The sequence below is a fragment of the Equus caballus genome, chromosome 27 (genome assembly GCF_041296265.1).
Source record: "Equus caballus isolate H_3958 breed thoroughbred chromosome 27, TB-T2T, whole genome shotgun sequence".
In the NCBI taxonomy this organism is placed as follows: Eukaryota; Metazoa; Chordata; class Mammalia; order Perissodactyla; family Equidae; genus Equus; species Equus caballus.
Window position 1 is genome coordinate 19,159,767 of NC_091710.1, and position 16,209 is coordinate 19,175,975.

The 16,209-nt window shown below is 40.5% G+C and overlaps 1 protein-coding gene and 1 long non-coding RNA gene across 22 annotated transcripts in view; one reads left to right on the forward strand and one right to left on the reverse strand.

Moving 5' to 3' along the window:
- The window catches only part of PSD3 (pleckstrin and Sec7 domain containing 3), a 646,842-nt gene that overhangs the window by 312,690 nt on the left and 317,943 nt on the right, over positions 1-16,209 (reverse strand). For 17 of the 21 annotated variants that reach the window (XM_070253277.1, XM_070253276.1, XM_023630520.2 and 14 more), the window contains 2 exons: positions 9,469-10,573; positions 6,133-6,531 (listed from right to left, as the gene is read on the reverse strand). The exons of the other annotated variants lie outside the window; for them this stretch is intronic. In XM_070253277.1, coding sequence (XP_070109378.1) covers positions 6,133-6,531; positions 9,469-10,573 — 1,504 coding nt within the window. The remainder of the gene's footprint in view (positions 1-6,132; positions 6,532-9,468; positions 10,574-16,209) is intronic. 21 annotated transcript variants of the gene reach the window in all.
- On the forward strand, positions 1,643-6,819 carry LOC138921085 (uncharacterized). The gene is made up of 3 exons (XR_011433345.1): positions 1,643-1,751; positions 1,848-2,020; positions 5,632-6,819. It is a non-coding gene; the product is annotated as an uncharacterized lncRNA (long non-coding RNA).

A 16,209-nucleotide genomic window follows, 5' to 3' on the forward strand; every position in this document is an offset into this window, starting at 1 on the left:
TGGAATTAGAAAGACACACAAGCAGCACCAAGTGCTCTCATGTGCACACGTCTCACCCCGGCCTCAGCCCACTCCTCACCCCTCAAGACTCACTCTCGCTCACAGCTGCAAGCTTCACTCTAAATGGTGACTCCAGATCTCTCCATCCGACCTTCACTCCCACATTCCCACAGCATTTCCGCATGAAGGACCCTCACTCTGCTCAAATTTAACCTGCTTAAACTGACCCACTGCTATGCTCTCTGACAAACCTGCTGCTCTCCCCAACTCCCGTTCATTGTTGCTTGATTAGGTAAGTCATCCACGCTTGAAATCTCATAATCATTTTGACTCTGCCCTTGTATCCTACATTCAAACATTCACCAAATCCTTGTATCTTTTTTCTTTACCAGTCTTTTTCTTATCTATCTTCTTATGTTCCCTAGACTATTATTCAGACCACAGCAAAACTCATGATAGGTTTAAAATGAATATCCACAAACTAGCACTTAGCAAATTCTTGTAACAAAACTGTAAATCAGGTGGGAAGGTTATTTCCATTTTACCAATAAGGAATCAGGGGTTCCTTAAAGTCAAACAACCTATCCAAGATCAGGTAGCCGATAAAGAGGATGACTTCCCCTTCCATCTTCTGATCCCAGATCCCTGTATTTACGCTACCCTACCACAGTGCACTGTACTTTATGAAAAGAATCGATATCTCGGGAAATCCAGTAATAGGGGTTTCAGATAGCTTAGGGCTGGGAGGATGGTGCTGGTAGTTCAGAGGCTGATCCAGGACTTCAGCAGATGGTGGGGAGGCATGATGACTTTCTTTGGGTTACTACTGTCATCGGTATTATTATGAACTTTCACTTATTTAGCTCTTACTATGTACCAGGCATTGTTAATCCACTTGATTTTCCTTTCTTGGCTTTTTTCACTTGATTAATCTTATTTGCTTCTCCCTCCTTTACCCAAGAGGTATTACACTTGGAAAGTTGCCAAGTTTTCCGTAATTTAGTCAAGATCACACACCTAGTAAGTAACCGCAGCAGGATACGAACCCAGACAGGACTGGCTCTGAAACCTAGTAGAGCCGTGACCCCTGATCACTGAGCAGGCTCTTTTACAGTACACAGGAAAGGTCACCATTTACCACTGCTTCAGGAAGCCAGAAAGAGAAAAGTGAGAACCTATTTTCTACAGAACAAGTTTTAAAACTTAAAGGAAAAGGACTAACGAGATTTCCAGAGCAACAGCAACTGCGAGGTGGCAGAGCTTTCCGCTGGTGACAGGAAAAGCAGGGGTTCATGATCAAAACCTTTTCCTCTGTCATCACCTTAACTCTTATCACATTATTTGAATTTCTTATTTTAACATTTATACATGATATTAAAATGCCTGCAGGTTTTAAATTGAGATGTCAAAAAAATTTTTGATATCACATTTCAATAAATTTCTGTAAGTGTTAATCTTGTTTCATGTGACTTCTTCCTAGACAGAAAGACACTAAAGAAAGGGAAAAACTGAAGAAGAAAAAGGATACTTCTAAATGCCAGCATCCATTTGCGAAGGGGGGAACCAGCAGGAAGGCAGAGCACAACAGCGGTCAGGCTCAGGGGCCCCATGGCTGAAGCGCCCTCCTCAGGCACAGCAGCTGCACACAGATGCAGTCCACCTCTGCAGCGTACTCCTCCAACCCTGAGCAGTATCATCAGAAAGAAAAACTAGCAAGCTGAGACATAAAATATATCTATTACACTACAAAGGTAATTTTAAAAAGCAGTTTCTATATTTCTGAAAACCGAAATAGAAGCTCCTGCCATGTTACTGTACTTGCTTCACCTCTTTTCCTATCTGTCCAGACCCAAGCTCAACAGAAACGGACAACACTCAGCTCTGCTAATGCCATCACGACAACACTTGTGCCTTACGGTCTCAGGTCGGGACTTACTGAGGGGAGTTGCAGCCATTAGCTGATGGGCCGGCGAGGGAGAAGCACCCAGACACAAAGGAACCCATTGGAACGTGTCTAACTGTAAGTCTCTAATTATCCTTTCTAATTTTGGAGCCATGTGACTGGACTTCACACAGCACCGCTGACCCTGTCAGCCTGAGTGCTATGTAGCTGGACCACAAAGGGTGGGATGCTACTCTTGCTCCTTCATTAAGATATTGTGTTACACTCAGCGTGAGCTATTTCCTGACAGACAGAGCACCCAGCACCTGAGAGAACTTAACTATTCCTGTCCAGATTTATAGCATCTTAAGAGGTTTTTTCACCATACAGAGTGATCTATTTGGTATCACAAAGGTGTATAATCCTTTAAAAGACAAACAGTGAGTACACGTGCTCTTAAAACGTCCTTTCCAACCTGATTACAGATTTGAAGTATTTTCTTGTTTAAGTGCAGAGAGTAACAGGGAAGACCAATCTCCCTCTGGCCCTCAAGCACAGCTAAATCTAAGACTGGAGGGTGTTCTGAGAGGGCACCAGGGTTTGCCAAGCTGCTTCGACATCCTCATCACCCTTCCCTGAAGCAGCACACAAAAGAGAACAGCGTCAGCCTGCATTCGAAAGAAATCACTGCCAAAGATTGCCAAAGAAATAACCTTCATGACAAAGTAAAGGCACATATTGAAATAGAAAAGGATTTTAAAAAATACTAGGTAATGCCAAACAAATATATTTTTGTCTTGAAACCAAAAATCAATGGGCTCTGGATCCTGACTGCTTGGGCTCAAATCCTAGGTGTGCCACTTACCATCTGTGTGACATTTGCAAGTTACTCAGCTGCTCTGTGCCTCAGTTACCTTATCTGGAAAATGAGAGCATTAATAGTTCTTTTCTCCTAGCTTATTATGAGAATTAAGCACCATGTGTTTATTAAATAAATAAAACCTATGGGACACATAAGATATAAAATTGTGTTTAGTGACCACCTGAAGTAATCTTACAGTATTTTCTACTGGCTGACAACTAACGTTTCATACATTAAAATCAGTACCTCAACAGGACAGAATTAATTTTCTTGGTTCATGTCCAGCTAGAATCAAAGACACATTATCAGGGAGACAGACTTCCTGGTCTCGCTGTCCCCTTTCCTTTGTGCCCTCCTTAGAGTTCACTTTATCCAGTACAGTCAGACCCCTTAGTCCAGTGCCAAGGAGCCAGGAGAGGCCAGTAAGTAGAACTGGAGCACTAGGCACATGTGCTTGTTTTGTCACTTTCCTTGGTAAGTATCACAACATTTATTAATACAGCTGGAATTTCTTTTCCTTGAATCCTAACACTCTGGCCCTGAGTGCCTGACTGAGGGAATTCAATCGTGTGCACTGCTATGTCAATGCCTCTGTGTCTACCTCCTTACCTCTGCAGAGGATGTTTTAATGCAGAACTTTTCAAACAGTTTCTCATTGATTACTTTAAAAATTTATGGAGACACGTTTATTAACAATCTGGTAAATTTTTTCTCAAGTTGAACACACTCACCACCACCACCACCAACAACCAGCCTTATAATTATCAACTCAGACTTCTGGCTCTACAGCCATGTAGCATAAGACAAATTAGTTCAAAAGAAAGAAAAAAGATATGAGACATGGCAGCCTAGAATGGTAAATGTACCTGGTCTAGGAGTCAAGCAATTTGAATTCTGGTGTAGGATCTGTCACCAGGTAAATCCACCCCACCAAACTGGGATTCAGATTCTTTACTCTAAAACAAGATTATCTATGGCCCCCTTCAAGCTGGAACATGTCATAATTCTTCAACCTACAATTCCTCTGATGCTGCAACTTCTCCAAAGCACCAAGAAGGCAGAGGAGGAGAAAAATATGGAAGTTATTCCAGTTTCTTTAAAATTTCTTAGGATCATTGAGCCTGCCCTATTTTTTTTAACCCCGAATAGAGAGATATACCACAAAACAAAACCTTCTCCACCTATAACCACTCATTATCTTATGCCAACTCAAAGAACACAAACGAGGTGGCCCACCACACCGCTCTGCCCAAGTCACTGGCAGTGCTCAGGAAAGCTGGAATGACCGCTGGGCAGGAACCACGTGCAAGTGTGCCAGAGCTGCGTGAGGAGTCCAGATGGCTCATCTCTAAGATGCTTCTCATTTGGTACTAGAATTCGGTCTTATCACTGGACAAGATCTCATGGTGTAACAATGCAGGTGATGCAACTAAAACTTTATCTTGAGACAGCCTGAAGTATACTACTGTCTAAATCTGAGATGCTAAAATACTATAACTTACTCCAATACTCTATTTTAACTATCTAACTCTGCCCTACTAATGACTGGCTCTCATACTGGCCCCAGTAATGACTACTTCCTATTTCTAAGTGAGCAAACCATATATTTGATAAACCTTTCACCCAGTTCCTTCCTGCTCTAATTTGCTGATGCTCACCTTTTGTCTTTATTTACTCGCCCTCCCTGTGGCTCCCGGAGCAAAGCCTCCCAGCCCAAAAAGCCTCAGCTCCCCATGCTATTTTGGGTCTGTAATAAAAACAGCTTCTACTCACCCCAGAAAGTTGGCTTGGAATTTCAAGGAAATCATCTGCATACCTGTGCTATATATATGTATACCTGTATGCTATCACAATTTACAGTTATCAGAGATGATAGTGAAACAAAAGGACTAAAGTGGCCCCTCCACTGAGAGATGCGCCCTCTCAGGGATCCTCCCTCGGAGATACCCTCCCTCACAGGGACATCTTCCCCTTGGAGAAACCCGTTCTCTCAGCAACACCTCCCTCTCAGGGATACGAGAAGTCTAAATGTGGGCTTAGCCAACCAGTTCTGATTCACACATTTACTCAAGCTCCTACTTTGTACCAGGCACCGTGCTAGGCGCTTTAATCAACTCTTTAACTCTCACAGCCACACAGCATACTGAATATCATTAACCCCGTTTTGCAAATAAAGAAAGCAATTTTCAGAGAGAATAAGTGGCTTGACAAGTAATTTAGACCGAGATCTTCTGCTTTTGAGACCTGTGTTCTTTACATTATCTCACTGTGACCTAAGAAGATGACGAACGTCCGAGGCCCATTTCACATGGAAATGGAGAGCTACGAAGTTACAATGTGTCAGTTCTCAATGTGCTCATCCAATGAATTATGAACCTATAAACTGGTTATAAAAAATGCTTAATACAGGACAGACTGCTCATAGAGAGGTTCACTGGGAACTTGTAATATGAATACTGACTTTTAAAAAAAAGCACTGACATTTTTTCATACAGCTTTAAAATAGTTTATACCCATTTAACCTCCCCTCCACCTCCTTCCCCAACACACCCACTGACACACTTTAATTCAGGAAATATATATCAAAACTAAATCATAAAATCGCTAAGGAGTTTAGCATTCTCTGCCCACGGATGGAGATGCTAAAGGACAGGTAAAAGACTGAAGGATGATGAGCAAGAAGAAATGAGATGCTGGATAATCCATAAATAAACAGGGAATTACTAAATGACAGGTATGGCACACATGACCTATATAATCTGTCATTTTATCTCCCAGGTAGACTTAAATCCTAAGGTAGAGTGAGAAGATAAACATTTATAGCTTTGACCAAGGCATCAGCTCTAACAAGCATCCATGTAATCAGATCCTTCTCTCACTATCTCAGGAACAGGACGACTCCCGGAAGAACAGCACCTCACAGAGCAAAGGACTGGAACAGGCTTGGGAACCATCAGATTCAATACCCTCAATTTACACTTAAGGCATCTCTGGCCTAATGAAACAACATGCTCCGAGTCATCAACAACGTCAGTGCCAGGACGAAAGCCAAGATCTCAGTGTTCTGCTCACAGCACCACGCCACTGTCACCAAAGCTGCATCCTCGGAGCTACTCATCGCCCACAAGTACCTGTTCAGGATGCAATCTGCATATGGTAATCCAGGAAATACCACCAAATAGAACGACTACAGCTTGCCCATCTGGCAAACCACTAAAGTGTACTCTGCCTGCCCCTAAAACCCAAATTACTTTTTACTCATATCATTCATTTATATCCACAGAAACTGGCCAAATGCTTTTCAAATATATTCCACACTAAGATTTTCTAAAAAAGAAAATGCTACAAAAAACCACCAGCATGAAATTAATGAGAATGGGACTAGTACCTTCCCCAGAAAACAATCTCCGGGGGGGTGCCTTTCATGTGGATGGAGTCACTGGCCTCATTCAGCCCATTGGTGAGCCCACTAGAAGAGGCCATCACTATGCCACCATCTGCTGAGACACTCAGAATGTCTTGCTGTCCTCCCACTGACGTCCTCTCCAGGAAGTGACTGCCTTCTTTAATGCGCTGCTGTATCATTGGAGTGAGGGGCATTTCAAAGCTGAAATAGCTATCAGGCTCTGAGTACAATGTCTCCAAGGACTCCGCACTGTAGTATAAAGAAGTGTTGTCCAAAATGGTTTCAAACTGGGAACTGTATACGTCAGTGGAGTCTTCTGCACCCCCAGGCCCAAGGGTGTCGTCATCTCCTCCCCTAAAGTGCTCTTCTTGCTCAAGAATCCTGGAAAGGAAATAAGAGCCAAGAATTTCAGTATTAGGTTAATTTTTTCTTTTTATTTTTTCCCCTTCAACCACAGAAAATAAGATAACATTCTGTAGAGCTAACACTTGTATTCACTGGCCTTTGTCTTAATATATTTGGGAATATATGAACATATTCGGGTTGAAAAATCTCTTAGCATACAGTGCTACACTACCCTCTAAATAATGTAATATAGTTTCAAACTAGTTTCCTAGTATGTAAATACGACTGGTCCAATGAATATTTGAATAAAATATTAAATTCTCGGCCAACAACTCCAAGTTATTGACAGCTACAGTCATTCTTCATTTTAACAGAAGCAGATTAATATACCGTGTAAACTTAATGGAGTAAAATCACACTAAATTTTCCTCAGTCTATTAATACTTTCTGATTTAAATAAGACCAGATGCCCTCAAAAGGACAAATACGGTAAATTCAAGGGCTGCCCCCTGCTGACAAGAAGGCAGCACTGCAGAGAGATTTTAGGGCCAAAAGCAGCCAATGCACGACCTTGAAAAAGTCAACAGAAAAGTTTATTGCCAAGGCTGACCAAAACAGGGAAAACCTAGAAACAACTGACAAGTTAATATACAGGGGTGGGGTATTAATTAGTTAATATGTGGCATGTTCCTCACATATTAAAAATGAACATTAGGTTGGGGCCGGCCTGGTGGTGCAGCGGTTAAGTTCACATGTTTCGCTTCAGCGGCCCGGGGTTCACCGGTTCAGATCCCGGGTGCAGACATGGCACCACTTGGCAAGCCATGCTGTGGCAGACGTCCCACATGTAATGTAGACGAAGATGGGCAAGGATGTTAGCTCAGGGCCAGTCTTCCTCAGCAAAAAGAGGAGGATTGGTGGCAGATGTTAGCTCAGGGGTAATCTTCCTCCAAAAAAAAAAATGAACATTAGATTAACTAAGTAAAATTTTAAAACTCAGTAACAGCAAGTAGTCAAGAGTTAGAAAAACATGGAGCTGAATTCTGAATATGCCAATTACTAGCTATGTCACTAGGCAACTTAACCTCTCTGAGCATCAGATTCCCATAAACAGGAATAAAACTACCCCATAAATTATCCATATTCCTAGGTATTACCAGGACTTAATATTCAATAATACGGTTTTCTTTGTTGTTTTTAAATTTCTGAAGGTCTACCATATACGAAATACTATTTTGGGTTTATAACTCCTTAATGGCTTCTCACTGCACTTGGAATAAAATGGAAAGTTCTATGATGAAGCTGCTCCCGACCTCTCCACACTCTGCCCACCACTCTCTCCCAGCTCCTTAAGCTCGAGCCGAACTGGAGGAGTTTCAAATCTTTAAACTTACCCTAAGGTCTTTGCTTTGCACAGCTCCAGGAAGCACATGGAGGCAGGCAATGCACCAGGCCTCCTGTGCGCATTGTTCCCTCTTCTGGAATATTCTTCCTTCCCATTCTCCACCTGGCTAACTTATATTCATTCCTCAAGTCTCCGCCTAATTATCATTTCCACAGAAAGGCCTTCCCAAGCCATCAAGTGAATTAGCTTCTCTCCTGCATTCAAATTATTTTTTCTAGTATGTCTCTCTTCTTTCCCTTCACAAAACCCAGTACAAGTTGTGATCCTATAATTATTAATGTGTTTAAATGTTCAGTGGTTATCTTCAGCAGTAAAGTGCATGGGGACAGTGACCAGAGGCCATACCTACTCTGAACATTCCTTTATGCCCAGCATCTAGCGGTGTTAAGGACATAACAGACAATCAAAACTCATTTGTGGAAGGAAAGGAGGGAAGGTGGGAGGGAGGAGACGAGGAATAAATTAATAATCTGCACAAAAGCCAAAGTGCTTATTCCAGAGAGAATATAATTACTGAGCCATGTGCCACATATCAACGCTGCTTTTGAGGGAAGTCTGGAGATTTTATGAGTTGGGGGCAGGGAGTGGGAGTGGAGAGGAGGAGTCCTGCCAGCCATCCTAAAGGAGCAGCATGCTCAGCTGATTTGTTAATTAACTGTAGAGGAAAAGGCATTTCCTTACACCAAACAAACCAATAAAACCCTTCAGCCTTGACACAGATGTTCTCCCATATAAACTATAACTTGTGGTGTCATGAGGACTGACGGGAGAAAAGACAGTACAAATTCAAAATAATAGTACACCACAAATGATTTTGCCAAAAGCAGCACTATATGGTCAAACTACAAGCAAAGGAAGTGAAAAAGTAAAACACATGTCTTCCATTTATCCAGGCTCTAAGCTGGTACGGATGTCAGAAATGTATGGCAAGACCAAGAAATACCGTATGATGCCAAGTTTACTTATCAGGGCTATAAACAAAACATACACTACATGTGAGAAGGGATTCTCATGTGAATGCCATGGAACGAGTGAATTATAATCTAGTTCTGGCCTCCTGACCTCCTTTCTAAACCTAGAAAGTTGGGTCAGCCCAAACCCAGAACCTCTGTGCTCAAACATGTAGGTAGGAGGGATGTAGGCACTGGTGTTGCACCCAGAAAACAAGCCTAAGACAGAATGTGATGACTACAGGATATGTCAAAGGAGTCCAAACCCCTTCACGTTATTAAGGATAACTGTGGGGTGTTTTAGTTACCTCAATATTGGAAAACTTGAAACCTGTCAAATATAACAAAATGTCAGAAATGGATTCACAAAGTTTAGTGTTCACAGGCTCTCCATAACTCTGCTTCCCTGGTCTATGCCTAAAGGACAGCTTCATTACAAGCTCACTTTAGGATCTTAGAAACTTGGAAGGAACCTAGCTTACAGTACCTTCTCTTCCAGTCTATGATAACAAGGATCCAGGATATTGTGAGCTGAGTTCTCACAGCCAAGCACAGGATAAGGGTTTCCTATAATCTGCACCAGGCGTCAAAGACAGCAGCACTACTATGGGAGCTCACCTTTCCTGGTCTCTCTCCAGTTCAGGCTTCTTCTCAAGATGTTCTTTGTTTTCCTTTAGGAAGACTTCATCCTCTCCACTCTCAACAAGAGGGGCAGGGGAAAATGTCCCTGAGCTGGCGCCAGGCCTCTCTGAAGGTGCTCTCCAGGTTCCATCCCAAACATTCTCAGTTAAACCAATTGAATTACATAAACGAGCAGATGAGACGAGATGGTCTGGCACTTTGGAAAACTCTTTGCTTTCAAGAGAGGTGGTCCTTTCCAATGATGTCTCATAATCCACAGGATGCCATGTCTCTCCTTTCTCCCCTCCTGTCCACAATATTTCCACCCCCTGAAATCCCACATGTTTGACCCGGCCTGGGCGTCCCGCAGAGCCGCCTCGATCACAGCCCCCTGGGTGCTCTCGCCCCAGATCAGACCTTCTCTCTCTCAAAACACCAACACTGCCCGCAGAGTCGTGGGTTGCTGCTGGGCTCCCCACAGCGGAGACTGGACAAGCTGGCTTCTGCACGTGGAGAGCCCCTCTTCTCCCAGTGGTTATCTGGGGAAGCTCTGCCTGAGTTTCTCCAGTTAACAGTACCGTCAGATCCTTCTGGATGCTCAAACACAAACTGTCCTCAGTCATAACTTCAGCTGAGAAAGGTCTATCTGGTGATTTTTCTTGGCCAGCAGAGAACAGTTTGTTGGCTCTCTGTACTTTCTGACTGTCAGTGTCCACCTCTTTTTCCACCTGCTGAACTGACAAACTAGAAGCAGCATCTTTGTCTAGTACCTTTGTAGCCTGTAATGTTCCTAAAGCTATTCTGGCTTCTGTGGCTTTCAGAGCTGAAATCAAAGAGTCAATGGGTTGTAAACTTTGTTCCTTGAGATGACTTTGAGAGGGGGGCTCTCCAACATCTTTTGGTCCTTCCGTAACACTGTCAAGCCCAGAGTGGTGGCCGGCAAGAAGCTGGACCCCCTGCTGCCCTTGTGGGCAACATGGCAGAGACTCTGCATCAAACTTGAGAGAAGCTCTTAGGCTTTCTCCACTTTCCTCCATGGTCCCATATTCTGGAAATTCATTTGTGACATGTGGTGGGAGTAAAGTGCTTCCTCCATGATCACCTATGAATAGAACAGAATGTACACAATGACTTGTTTTGAACAATAGGTTCCAATGTGTATTAATAAATATCCACACATGTTAGGCACTCAATAATCTTTATTTGATTCTTTCACTGTTTGCTTCCCCCCCACCACCACCCTGCCACACATAACCGTGACAGTGGTCCCTTCCACTTAGCTTACATGAATGTAATCACAAACATTTTGGCACAGAAGGAGGCAATCTAATGACACACGCCATATTTAACCTGGCTTCTGATAAAGTCCTGTACGTGCAACTCAGTTGCTGCATATGCAAAAAGAGATTAAAATAAGGACACATATCACTTCCCAAATACTACTCACGAAGCAGCAACTAAAATATTTATATTGGGCAGAACAACAAATAGCCTATGGTTCAGCCAACAATATCCGTGCAGTGCAACCTCTGAGACGGAGCCTCAGAAAAAAGATACAATCTATTTAAAGTCAGTAAATATTTTTTCAGCCAGAAGCCTACCCTTTATAGCTAGATTTCTATGGGGAAAAAAAATGCTTTCAGGACATCCCTGGAGAATGAGAGTGAAGTCAAAATGGAACAGGAAATTTAACGTGTTGAGAAAAATTTCCAGGATCTCAACTGCAAAAAAATTTAAATGGTATCATATGCAGAATCCCAAAAAATTAAGCACTGAAAACAATAATTAGTATATACTTACTCTTTGGGATCAAATTTACAACATTTTCTTATTAAAACGGCAGTGAGAGGAAATAATGAAGACGTTCTGCTGAACAAAAATTTAATTTGGGGGTTTAGGGATAAGAGTTACAGTCATCTCAGCTCCAGCAGCCAATTTCCTTGTGAACTTGGTCTTGGTTACTTTCCATCAGGAAAATCCTACTCTACACCAGAAATGTAGAGTACTCACTTTGACAACTTTATGAAAGAAGACATTTGTTGTTATTGTCATTGTTGTTGCTGTTTTTAAAGCACTGCGAGCTCCAACCTTCCTGTTTAGTGACATATTTGACAAATGTCTGAGTATATACATGGAAACGATATGAAAGACTTGATTCTGCGCATGTAGAAAATAAGGTAACTTGGAAGCATGAGTTAAGCCATAGCATCCCACAGTGTGCAAAATTTGATAAACAGTAATACATCTGAGAGTACATACTGCTTCATATTTCATTTTTAAAATAATTTGAAGTATATTTCTAAAATTAAATTTGAATCAAGTATTGATGGAATTCAAGAAGCACTTCTGTGTGATGGCCGTATTTAAAATACCTTCACGAGACAGAACTAAGAGGATGTGGCTTGCTGAAATCTGAAGAGGAAGCAACTTTTCAAATCCTGGTTTTGAAAAGGAAGACAGTTAAAAACAATAAAGATCCCTCTTCCTAGAACGGCATATTGACATTTTTAATTTTTCAGTAAAGAATGCAATAAAACTTTAAAAATTTTTCCCCTTAAGATTCAGTGGTTTTGTGCAACCATTACCACTATCTAAATTTCCAGAACATTTTCATCACCTCCCTCACAAAAAAAACCCTGTATGCATTAGCTGTCACTGTCCATTACCCTGTCTCCCCAGCCCCTGGTAACTGCCAAGAGACTTTCTGTCATATAAACGGAATCAGACAATACGTGCCATTCTGTGTCTGTCTTTTTTCACTTAGCACAATACTTTCAAGGTTTATCCACACTGCAGCATGTATCAGAATTTCATTCCTTTTTATTGCCAGATAATAAACCATTGTATACATATACTACAGTTTCTTCATCATTCTCCATTCATCAGTTGATGGACATTTGTGTTGTTTCCACTTTTTGGCAATTATAAATAATGAACATTTGTATACAAGTCTTCACGTCTACATTTATTTTCAATTCTCCTGAGTATACACCTATGAGTGGAATTTCTAGGTCATATAGTAATCCTACATTTAATGTTTAGAGAAACTGCCAGTTTTCCAAAGCAACTGCACCATTTTACATTTCTACTAGCAATGTCTAAGAGTTCCATTACTGCCCATCCTTTTTATTATAGCCATCCTGGTGGGTGTGAAATGATATCTCACTGTGGTTTTGATTTGCATTTCCCTAGTGACTAACGATACTGAGCATCTTGTCATGTACTTATTGGCCATTTATATATCTTGTTTAAAGACATATCTATTCAGATCCTTTGCCCATTTTATAATTGGTTTACTTGTCTTTTGTATTATTGAGTTACAAGAGTACATTATATATTCTGGACAGAAGTTCTTTATCAGATATATACTCTGCAAATATTTTCTCCTGTTCTGTGGGTTGTATTTTCCCTTAGTTGATGGTGTCTTTCAAAGCACTAATGTTTTTAATTTTGAGACAATCCACCTTATCGATTTTTTTTCTTTTGGTGCTTGTGCTTTTGGTGTGATATGTAACAAATTATTGTCTAATCCAAGGTCACAAAGATTTATTCCTACATTTTCTTCTAAGAGTTTTACAGTGTTAGCTATTACATTTAGACCTTTGATCGATTTTGAGTTAACCTTTGTATATGGTGTGAAGCAGATATCCAACTTCATTCTTTTGCATGTGCATATCCAGTTGAACCAGCACTATTTCTTGAAAAAACTATTCTTTTCCCCCACTGAACTGTCTTGATACCACTGTAGAAAATCAACTGACCATAAATGTAAAGGCTTATCTCTGGACTTCCAAGTCTATTCCATTGAGCTAGAAGCCTATCTTGTTGCCGGTATAAAACTGTCTAGATTACTGCAGCTTTGCAGAAAGTACCTCAGGAGGTGTGCGTCCTTCTACTCTGTTCTTCCTTCTCCAAGCTGTTTTGGCTGCTCTGGGCCCCTTGCGTTTCCCACGTGAATTTTAGGGTCAGCTTGTCAGACGGCTGAAATTCTGATAGGAACTCGGGTGAACTTGCAGAGTGCCAGCACTGTGACAGTATTACTATTACATCTTTTGATCCATGATCATAGGCTGTGTTTCCTTTTATTTAATTTTAATTTCTTTAAACACTTTTATAGTTTTAAATGTACAAGTTTTGCATTATTTTTGTTAAATTTATGCCAAGTATTTTATTCTTTTTTTTTTTTTCTGCTTTATCTCCTCAAACCCCCCTGTACATAGACGTATATCTTAGTTGCAGGTCCTTCTAGTTGTGGCATTCTTTTTGATACTATTAAAAGTAGAATTGCTTTTTAATTTCATTTTCAGATTATTCATTGCTAGCATACAGAAATACAATTAGTTACTGAATATTGAACTTACATCCTGTAACCTTCCAGAACTTCTTAGTTCTAAAGCTTTTTTGTGGATTCTTTAGGATTTCCTATATACAAGATCATGTCATCTGAAAACAGAGATAATTTTACTTTCTTCTTTCCTATCTGGATGCCTTTTATTTTGTCTTATTTTTTTGCCTAATTGCCCTGGCTAGAATCCCCAGTACAACGATGAACAGAAATGGTAAGAGCAGACATCCTCGTTTTGTTCCTAATCTTAGGGGAAAGATTTCAGTCTTTCATCGTTAAGTATGATGTTAGCTGTGGCTTTTTCACAAACGCCCTATACCAAAATGAGGAAGATATCTTCTACTTCTAGGTTTGTTGAGTGTTTTTATCATAAAAGGGCATCAAATTTTGTCCAATGCTTTTGCTTTGTGGATTGAGATACTCATGCGGGTTTTATCTTTTATTCTAGTGTGAGAGTACTACGTTAATTGATTTTTATATACTGAACCAGCCTTGCATTCCCAGAATAAATCACATTTGGTCATGGTGTATAATCCTTTTTATATGTTCCCAGATACAGCTTTCTGGTATTTTTGCATCTATATTCATAAGCAATATTGGTCTGTAGTTGTCTTGTATTATCTTTGTCTGGTTTTGGTATTAAGGTAATTAGCTTCACAAAATGAACTGGAAGGTATTCTATATGACATTTGTTTACACTTTTTTTAAAACAGTTTTCATATTTTACACTTTTTTTAGGCTTTTAACAGTTTTCTCTCCCTTAATCATTCAGGGAACTTTAGTTTCTTGGTACTTTGAAGCTATAAATTCATTGTTAATATGCAATGAAAGGAAAAAAAGTGAACAATCCAAAACACTTTTTCTTTCTTTAACATACCAAAATAGCTTAAAGTAGTTAGAGAAGTACTTAGTCCACAGTGGGAAATGTTTCCTTTAGATTTTATAATGCTTTTCATTATTTCTCTAAGCTGGAGTAAAAAAACCTCGAGGATCATAGAATATAAAATTTCAAATGTCAAAGGATCTAAGAATTAATTCATTCACCTGACATAAATAGGTGAGAAAACAGGCTCAAAGGAATGAGGTGTACTTCCCAACATGACACAACAAATAAAATCAGAGCTTGTCTACTCTGCTTCTGCTATGACTTATATCCCTCCCCTCCACCATTTTTATTGATAGTGAGGTACCCTAGTATGTGTCTTCAATCTCTTCCCAGAATTGAAAAATCTCCTGAAATGGTGATCCAATGTCCAACCACATTTTCCCACTTCAACTTTTACACGATATTCTTCCTAAACCAAAAATTTATGTTGCTTTCAGTAGTTCCACATTGCCTACAGAATAGTCTAAAGTCCAAACTCCTTATCCAGAAGTTATTAGGAGCCATAATCCACTCCCTCTCTCACTCAACTCCCTTTTCAAATATGTTATACTACCACTTCTTGAACTGATGGAGGCAGGCAGTGCGCGACGACCTTCAGAAGGTTCCTCCAGCATACACTGGAAACAAAGTTCACCACAAACACACTCTGAGCTTTATACGCCTTTGCCTTTGCTCAACCTCTTTTCTCCACATGACATACTTTTTCTTCCCATCTCTACATGATTAGGTTATTCTCATCTTTCCAGACCTAGCTCAAATCCCCTCTCCTTAATTAAGCCTTTCCTTAATCACTAGCCCTTGCAAGAAGTCACCTCTCCTCCTTACAAATGTCAAGAGAATTTTAGCTGTATATTACATATAGTACATATATATGAAATAAATGAACATCTTAGCTCATATTTTAAAGCTCAAAAGGCTACAATTTTTAATCTATCATGAAGTGTTTTAACAAAATTGTCCATAGTGACCACTGAAGCCATATGTATACTTAACACCAAAATATACTACAGTGAAATCCATTCAACAAAAGGAAGAAAAGTTAAACTCTATCAATTAGGAGCCCACTTTGTTCTAACAGTTTAAATTGCCATCTATAAAACAACCACTAAAATAAACACTGGCCCACTGGCCCACAGAGAAGTGACCATAAAGCAATCAAAAAAGGGGCCTTGGGGCCAGCTCGGTGGCGTAGTGTTTGTTAAGTTCATGTGCTCCACTTCAGCAGCCCGGGGTTCACGGGTTCAGACCGCAGGTGTGGACCTACTCATCAAACCATGCTGTGGTGACATCCCACATACAAAATAGAGGAAGACTGGCACAGATGTTAGTTCAGGGCCACTCTTCCTCAAGCAAAAAGAGGAAGATTGGCAACAGATGTTAGCCCAGAGCCAATCTTCCCCACCAAAAAAACAAGAAAAAAAAGAAAAGGGGCCTCAAAGCAATTAAATAATTTCTCCACCTCATTTTTAATACTTTTCATTAAAATGAACCTCATAAACTAGACTGC